The sequence below is a fragment of the Paralichthys olivaceus genome, chromosome 23 (assembly GCF_024713975.1).
Source record: "Paralichthys olivaceus isolate ysfri-2021 chromosome 23, ASM2471397v2, whole genome shotgun sequence".
In the NCBI taxonomy this organism is placed as follows: domain Eukaryota; kingdom Metazoa; phylum Chordata; class Actinopteri; order Pleuronectiformes; family Paralichthyidae; genus Paralichthys; species Paralichthys olivaceus.
This window is the reverse complement of record NC_091115.1, coordinates 16,314,319-16,323,486: the sequence shown is the minus strand read 5'-3', so window position 1 is coordinate 16,323,486 and position 9,168 is coordinate 16,314,319. Positions and strand designations below refer to the sequence as shown.

The 9,168-nt window shown below is 40.9% G+C and overlaps 1 protein-coding gene across 2 annotated transcripts; it reads left to right on the top strand.

Moving 5' to 3' along the window:
- The first annotated feature begins 326 nt into the window (after nt 1-326).
- golt1ba (golgi transport 1Ba) lies at nt 327-7,516 on the top strand. 2 transcript variants are annotated; one of them, XM_020099945.2, is made up of 5 exons: nt 327-582; nt 1,210-1,301; nt 2,245-2,423; nt 3,564-3,645; nt 5,946-7,516. In XM_020099945.2, exons 1-5 carry the CDS (start codon nt 558-560, stop codon nt 5,982-5,984), a joined length of 417 nt encoding a protein of 138 aa, XP_019955504.1. In that variant the 5' UTR covers nt 327-557; the 3' UTR covers nt 5,985-7,516. The 2 variants fall into 2 exon arrangements, with proteins under 2 accessions (XP_019955504.1, XP_069375798.1); XM_069519697.1 differs by lacking the exon at nt 5,946-7,516 and adding an exon at nt 4,082-4,111 and having other exon boundaries at nt 419-582.
- Nucleotides 7,517-9,168: the final 1,652 nt, after the last annotated feature.

Genomic DNA, 9,168 nt, shown 5'->3' with positions numbered 1-9,168 from the left:
GCTGCCTGCAAGTTATTCCCCTCGCTCCAGATTTGACGGAGCTGAAGTGTTTAATATGCAGAGATCACACAATCAATTATTCAGATAAGTATAACCAGCGAAACGTGAATAAGAGCAAAATATTGTTCAATCTCGAGCATGTCAATGTTGCCTGACAGACCAAACTCTGAAAACAATTGACCCTTTTTGAACTGTGATGCGTTCAAGACACGTGGATAGTAAAAAATGGATTAAACATAAATCCAGAGTTTTAAAGTGAGTGTTCACGTGGTGTATGCCGCAGGGGGGGTTATGTGATCTACCGGTGGAGGAGACGTGTCGCGTTCACGCTCCGCAGCTCAAACAAACAGTTCTGACTAAAAAGGAAACACCGAGTTGACGCGTTTGAACGCGACGCAGCTCTGTTCCCGGAAGATGACATCGCGAGAAGGTGTGTTTCCGGAAGACGTGGCTGTTGCTGCAGTGGCAGCTGTCAGACCAAATTCCTCCTCCGACAGCAGCCACTGAAACAGTCTGTCCGCCTCTCGCACACCTTCGCTCCTTCGTCCGGCGTCAAGATGATTTCGCTAACGGACTCGCAAAGTAAGAGCCTGGTCGATTCGGGCAATCTCCGTGGCCGCCATCTCTGTCACGCCGGCTTCATGTCAGCTGCAGCAGTTGGCTAACTGGGGGTTAGCTGGCACTGCTAGGAAAGTTAGCTTTCATTTTTGATCTCACAGCTAACGGCTAACTCTGAACAAACACTGTTATAGCCAGTGGAAAGTCGGAGCGACGTTCACTGACGTTGTAATTCTAAATATTAAAAGCTTTGGGCAGCTACAAATACACAGTGGAGTGACCATTAGTACATTTCTTACCTGTTCAGACCCACATGTTCATTTGTTTGTACCATCTAGTACAATAATGACACGCAGTACATTGTGTCCTGTTGCAATCAAGTGTTTCTGGAAGTGAAGAACACTTCCTGTATAACAGCCCTGTCTGTCAAATAGTTTTGGTTGATCTGGTCACATGTGTATATCAGTGCAAACTCCACTTATTAGGTGATAATGATGATTTGATGACAATCAAGAAAATGTAGGCTGGTAAATCAGTTGGTCAGAACTAAGGGAACCGTGTTGTGTACCTGTGCATTGTCACGCGGTGAGTATCTCAGATGGAACTGTTTAACATTCCTGTGGTGTGTGTCTGTATCCGTGTCTTCTGCAGAGATTGGAATGGGATTAACAGGCTTCGGCGTGTTTTTCCTCTTCTTCGGGATGATCCTGTTCTTTGACAAAGCGCTGCTGGCTATCGGAAACGTGAGTGATGTTGCTCCCTCCGTTGAACTGATGCTTAATGTGTAATCACGAGAAACCTACAGGTGCAACTTTCTCTCCTCCTGTGTCACCTGGTGCTGGCACTGCACGTTCAGGGACTCGGATCTTACATGTGGTGCAGAATCTATATTGGTGTGTTTACATTAGTATATTAATAATATCCAGTCAGACACCAGAGCTATTCACCCACAGATTCGCCTTCACTGTAATGGCATTGTGGATGTGTCGCAGAGAGAATGACCTGAGAAACCTCGGCAGCCCCACCTGCACAGGCTCACATCGGGTTCGCCAGCCCTTCCTTTGGCACATATCCGCCAGCTCCTGGTACTTGGCCCGCTTCCTCCAATTGGCCGCCCTTAATGTTCTTCTGAGGGCACTTTTACTTCTTGCATGATCAGTTGCTTGGAGGAGTCGGAAACAATGATCGCATCTGGCCGCAGCTGTGATGGCATTATCTTGGCTGGGAACTTTAGTTTGCCCAGGTTCACTTCCATGTGCCGGTCACGAGCAGTGGTTAGGAGGCCGGCCTTTGATCCAGATTGAGGGCAAAATTGTTAATTGTCTTTTACTTCTCAGTAATAAAAGAAATTCGATATTCATCAAGTAAATTCAATGTAGAGGTTGTTTTGTGGTCAACCCTGAAAATGTATTTTTCAATCAAAATCAAATATAAGTTTCATCCTCTTTTTTTCTGATATGTTCTATTTTTTATTAGAAAGAAGCTGACTACTCAGCCGTAAAATAAACAGTATCATTACAGTACATTTCCATCCCATGTCCTAATTTTCATATTCGCACCAGCAATTGTGACTGGACACTCTACACAAGGTGCAGCAGAACAATTTGCTAAATACAAGATGAAGGTTTGTTCCTACAGAACTCAACCCCCCTTCTAATATTGCACCACCCTTCTTTTTTGCCGCAGATCCTGTTTGTTGCTGGACTTGCCTTCGTCATTGGGCTAGAGAGGACCTTCCGCTTCTTCTTCCAGAAGCACAAGATGAAGGCGACCAGTTTCTTCCTGGGGGGTGTGCTTGTGGTGCTGATTGGCTGGCCCATTGTCGGGGTCGTGCTGGAGGTCTATGGCTTCTTTCTGTTGTTCAGGTGAGAGGAAACAATGGAGGCGTGAGCTGAGAAAGCGAGAGTAGACTGGGTATACAAGTTTATTAGAATTTTCCAACAAACAATTAAATTATAATTATATGCATGATTCTTTTCATGTTTACTTAGCACTTTTCCACGTGAAATAGAATGTAGGTCTTAGGTTTACAGTTTTTCAAGTCTGTCATTAAACAGTCAGGTGCCAATATTAACACTGACACGAAACTTGCAAACCTATTCATTAATATTGGCAGGTACTGTTGTAGTCAAGTCACTGAACCTCAAGTTGAGTCAAGTTTAAGTCACCAAAGAAAAGTCAAACTTGAGTCAGAGTCAAGTCTCCATCATCGGAGTCATCAAAGTTGAATTTGGTGTAAAAATCTGCGAAAGCAAAGTGCACGACAGCGGACGTCCCGTTAAAACTGTTACTGCTGGAATGCACATGAATCTACACATGTAGACTGATGAACACGTGCCTGCCCTTGCTCAAAAGTGAATAATGTTACCGTTTTAATATGGCTGTCGCTATCTTGTGCCAAATCATTATGGTCGATTTAAAAATAACTTAAGTCTGAAGGCATTCAGTGCTCAAATCCAAGCCCCAAGTTCAGTCACTGAAGTAGCTGATGTAACCCAGAGGCTGAAGTCCAAAACCAAATTAAAAAGTCTTATCACGGGCCAACAAGATCTCACTCACCATCACAGAGACTGATCAGTCCTTTTTGGTGGTACTTCCCGCCTGTGTGTGCGTGACAAAGAACACAACTGGTGGGTTTACAACCCCCTGCTGCTAGTGCATCACCACTGAACTAGTGAGGGATGAAATTGGGAGGACTGCACGATTCCTCCCTCACATTGCACCCTGTCGAACACACGCCTGCAGGTGAAAAGAGTTTGTGAGAAGTTGGAGAAGTTAGGGAGATACTGTTCTTGAGCTAGTGCAGGCCTTAGAGAAAATAAAATAATGAAATGAAAACTGTCATTATCAAACATACAGGTTTAGTTATCAATGGTAGTCCATGTTATTGGACTGTTCCATGCAGCTACACTTACTGCCTGTGGCTAGGATTCAGTTTTCCCTGTTTGTATTTAATACCCTCTCTCCCCCGCCCACTCTCTCTCTTCTACTTCGATGACATCCAGGGGTTTCTTCCCAGTTGCAGTAGGGTTCATCAGAAGAATACCTGTCCTCGGCTCTATCCTAAACCTGCCGTTCATCAGTGCAGTGAGTATTACCCGGTGCCGCTGCAGCCCTGCAGCTCTGCTACGTTTACACGCAGCATGGCTCTTTCTCTTGTTCATTAATCACCATCTTCAAACACCACAACTGATTCACTTAACTGCCCCAGTCAAATGGCGGCTCAGCTCCTGCACATTAAAGGGGTTAATGACACAGCGAAGAGACTATCTGTTAGAGTTCACTGAGTGTTTGGAGTAATTTAACGTGAAAAAGGGCAGTTTTGGAAATAAAATGAGCTCAGGGTCACCTGCACTTAAACTCCAGTCATTGGGATCTGTCTCTATTCAATCCAGAAGCTCAGGTTAGCAGATGCATAGTTTATTCTGTGGCTAATGAACATGCTCCTGCCATGCTGTTGTGTGTGAAAGCTTTGTTTAGAGGTGAATGTTTCTGTGTGTGTCTTTTTTTTTTTTTATTAAAGCCTTCGTAAGGCTCTGAGGACAATCAGCAGTCGTGGTCAGTCACTGCCGATTTTCCCTTGCTTACTAACATATTTAACACGCTTTACAATTTTCAGAGAGTCTCACAAAGAGCATATAATACTGTTTAGCAACTGGTCCATTTTATTAACTATTATTTCTTTAATCTTGATCAATGTATTTGATTTTAAAGGCACACACCACAGATATGGGAATTTTATATAAATTTGAGACTGTATTTTTCCTCTGTTTTATTAACTAATCAGTTAATCTGTTTCTGGCAAACAATGTGGAAACAAGTTAACTCACTGGTAACATACTGGCACTAAATGGCAGTAAGCAAGCTAGCTAATATTCAAAAATTCTAAATAGTTTAGTAATATTAACAGCTATTAATTAATAGCTTACACCAAATCATGTCTATTTTGTGAGGAGGTTTATTCTCTGAAAGAGGTTCACAAAAGCAGAACGATCCAAGACATATGAGAACACAAATGAAAACTTGGGAAATGACTTTTCCCTTCCGTACAGTTTTATTTCCATAGAGTCAAATCACAGCATACATTATTTTAATGCACTTTACCCAGTGAGGTTCAGACCTTCCAATATTTTGAATATCCTTCATGACATAAGAACTTCTGTTGAGTCCTGATGACTGCCCGTTAAGACAGATTTTGGCAGTTTGCACAGACTCTTTGCCTCCTGTAGAGTTCATTCTTCAGCTCACAGAATGGAATTTATTATACATCTCTTATATTTGCTGTTTATTCAATATGGGACATGTTTTGCTGTAGCTACACAAACCTTTTCTCAGGTTTCTCAGGCTTAGGAGAGAATGATTTCAATTATGATAACAGCAGAAGTGAAACGATTAAGTGGTGGATTTACATTCACAACGTCTTCTTCTGTGGAGGTACTATTATTGTTTTGTACCACCAACAGAATCAGTACACTGTGTAGGACATTATAAAAAGCTGATCAATTTTCTAGATTATATAATTTCTCAGGGCGAGCAGCTTCAGAGCATCACCTACACGAGGGCCACAGAGGCCATCTAGTGGCCATACATTGTATTGGTCACTTGGTGAGTGTATCTGCTCTCCGGTCAGGTGCTAGCACTTCTCTTGTCACATCATCTTAAGAGGAAAGTGTTCTGAGGGCTACAAGCTGAAATGGTGTGTGTGTTGATGTCTCAAAGCACTTTACAGTCCAGTTTTTGACATTCACACCTTCAGTGCAAGTATGGGCAGCACTTTTCTTTGAGAATTGCACAGTGTCAGGTACACTTCAGCGTGGGAAGACTGGGATTGACCCGCTTCCCACTTAGCCACAGCCCCGGAGAAGGCGGGGGGCGAGTCTCAACTGTCAATCATGACACGTTCCACCATATTTTTGTAACTTCGAATGATTAAAAACAAACTTTTCCGAAACATTTAAAATGAGAGAAACCATCCATGGGGAAAATGGCACCTCGGTTCGTTGGCCATTTTCTAACAGTTGCAGCAACTCAAGTCTCCAGTCTTTGAAATGTGACTTAATCCAAAAAAAGTACTTTATTTAAATTTAGAAGAATTTTACAGAGATGTGCTCTGTGATATAATTGGTAACAATACAGTTTTCAACATGTGTTTACAAATTTGCTCCAAATCAATGTCTAAATGATGGCAACAAAATTCTGTCCACTTGTGGTGTGTCTCTTAAAAATGCATGCTTTCCATTAGAAACGTTGCAGTTGAGCCAGCAGTGTTACACAAATCTCCCTCGCACTTTGCATGTCACCAAAAGCTCCGCGGCTCTGTGTGTCAGATCGGGCTTTACTTGAAGATCACCCAGACGACACGTAACAGTTTCTTTCTTTTCTTTCAGTATGTGGACAAAGCTGGCGAGAGCAACACCATGGTATAACAGTGACTTTTTGTACCCACTGAAGGCTGTTTGAGCACAGCAGGTTTTTTAAAGCTACACAATCTCCCATCGGGCTGATTTAAAGCAACTTTAGGTTATATTTTCAGATTCCTCCCTCCTCCAGCAGGCAAAGACTGCTCTCTTGTCTTATCCGTAATTTCACTGGTCAGCGCTACCAATCAAAGGCTCATCAGCGCACCGCGCCGCCAGTTTGATACTCAAGGATGGAGTTACTAAGGTCACCACAATAAATATTTCAAACGCCATTGATCTCATCATAGTTGAACGCATCTGGCAAGATAATGGAGGATAGAAGATTTCTTCAAAGGCTCATTGACTCTGTCTACGTGACTTTCTTACTCTGTGGAAGAAACAGACTAAACCACCCCCTCCACAAGGATGAGAAGTGGACCGACAGCTCTCCATGTTGTAATTTTTCTGTGCCTCTGCTTTAACTTTATTTGGACAAATGCTTTTTATGTCCAGTTGTTTGTCTTCAACCGTGGGCTCTATTTTAACGACCTGGACGCATGGTGTACAAGTATTTTTGGTTATGTCCAAATTGACTTTTGCTTGTTTCAAGGCAAAAAAAAAAAAAAAAGGTTGTTCAAAAAGGGTTATACTCTTAAAGGTCCAGTGTGTAAGATTTAGGTGAAAGGGATCTATTGGCAGAAAACGTATGTAGAATAATCCTCACTAGTTTGTTTCATCTAAATTGTATGAATTGTAGTTTTCTTTACCCCAGAAAAGACCCTTTATATTGAAATACTTTATATTTACATCGAGGGGACCCTCTCTACGGAGGCCGATGTTTTTTACATTAGTCCAGACTGGACAAACTAAACACCTTTTGAGTTTAAATGACAACTGAAGCTACCACAGGTTATTTTTCATGTTTAGAAGGGGAGGGTGAGGTGAGGGGAGTTCAGCTGTAACATGCAACTTCAACACTCGATATCACAAAATTCTACACACTGTACCTTTAATGAATAATGTTTGCGTTGTGGTTGTAAGATGAAATAAATCAAAGTGCCATTTCCCCATTCACTTTAAAAAGCAGATACACTTGCCTCTTACTTTGTAATAAGAGAGAGAATGCTTCTCTGCAGAGAAAACAAACGTGCTTGGGAGCAAAGCAGACCGAAGCATTGGCCTCTTCTCAAGATAGCCGTGTACCCACAATGCACCTGACGACCCCTCTTTCTAAGACAAACTATCACACGGGCGCTCAGATATGTGCAACTGCATTTGATGAAACTAGCAAACTTGCTTTTCACCAGGTGTAAAATAGAGCCCTAAGTTTAATTTGTGTGTGTCTCGCAGCTATTTTGAATACCAAACGTGGCTATTGTAATACTTTCCCTTTGTTACATGTCATTTCTGTTGGCTAATGAGTACATTGGTATAAATTATTGAAATGATAATTGCTTGACTTCATGTATTGTAAGGTGCTATGGGATCATATTGGTATTTGTTAATTGTTTACCCCAGAAGCTTCTATAAAGAAACTGGCAACACCCAGTTCATGAGGACACATGGGAGGGTGAAATTCATTCAGCTGACAGTGCTGCTGCTGGTTAAATGCTAAATGCTATTCAGTCACAAAAGCTCTCCAAACTAACTGGATTGCTAACGGTCCGATATAAACTCAGTTGCTAATTGTAAAATACTGGAGGATCTCACCAAACTGTACACACGTCTCTTTGCAGAATAGTTTACACTTCAGCAGAGCAGGGTTTTATAAAAGTGGACACAGGTAAAGGTTTGCGATAGCTTCGGATAATTCAAAGTGTCTGACTTTTCATTCGGAGTTCAGTTGGCCAAATACAAAGTCACGAGCAGCAGCGAGTAGGTCTCAGTCTTCACAGACCTCAGCAGTAGAGCAGTTCTGCTTAGGTCGCGACCCTCACACAACATCCATCCAAGGACTTATTGTATATCCATTCAAATGGTCTGTATTTATAAAGCTCATTTCCAGTTCTCAGTTTGCTATTCACCCATTTACACACACATTCATATATATATATATATATATATATATATATATGTGTGTGTGCGGCACTTCCTCTATGAGAAGGGGCAGTTTTGGCGTTCAATTCCCAAGGACATCGGAGCAGAATGGGGAAGACAGATGGAACCGCCGACCTAACCCTCAACCCTAAAATAAACCCCCCCCAATAAAATACTTAAAGGCCTTATGGAAAAGATGCATGGTGCCTCCTAATAGCCATCTAAAATATAATTTGTTATTAATTAACTAATCCATTAACTAATGGATTATTCTAGTTAAGAATCTTTACTGATGTACATTGTGTAATTTGTTCAACACAAAATGACGTTGCAATGGTCAATAGAAACAAAATCATCAATAATCAATCTTCCAATTCCAATAGTTTTGTATATAAAGGAATTTAACCTTATTTCTGTTCATGTTGTAAATTTAATTTGACACTGACTCTTTACAACATCCTTTAAAGCTCAATGACTCGAGTAACTAAATACCCTGAAATTCAAAAGTATAGAAACATTATAGTTAAGATGACCCTGTTAATTATTTTGCTCCAGATTGAGACACAGGAAAATAACATAACAAACCTGAAAACAGAATGTTAAAGGACTACAAATGTCTCCATACTGGTCTTATGGCTGAAGTCAATGCTTTGAAAAGTATTGAGGATTACATGAATAATATGCAGTGACCTTCACAGTCACTAGGGGCCTGCACAAGGAAGCCAGATTAGTGGTTTATCCGACTATCTTTGGACTTAGCTCAGGTTTTCCAGTATCATAATGTTGGCTCTCTTTTAACCAGGATTAATCACATGGCAACCTCTGATGCCAGACTAATCTGCTCCATATTATCGGGGGGGATTTTGTAAAATGTCGCACACTCTTTAATCCTGATGAGTTTTTGCACATTTAGCATTGCCAAATGTAAAAAAACGCAGTCATCATTCACATTTTCAAACATATTGAGACACATTCATGTAAAATAATTGTTGTTGTGCACTACCCAAAAATTATAAAATAATATAAATATTAATATGAGTGTAACATTAACATATATAAATGTAAAATCTTAATATAAATGTGACATTGAAATGCAAATCTCGATCTAGATAGGGTAGTTTCATATTTCCGATTTTGCATAACTGAGAACCTCTTGGAAAATGTTTTTAATTAT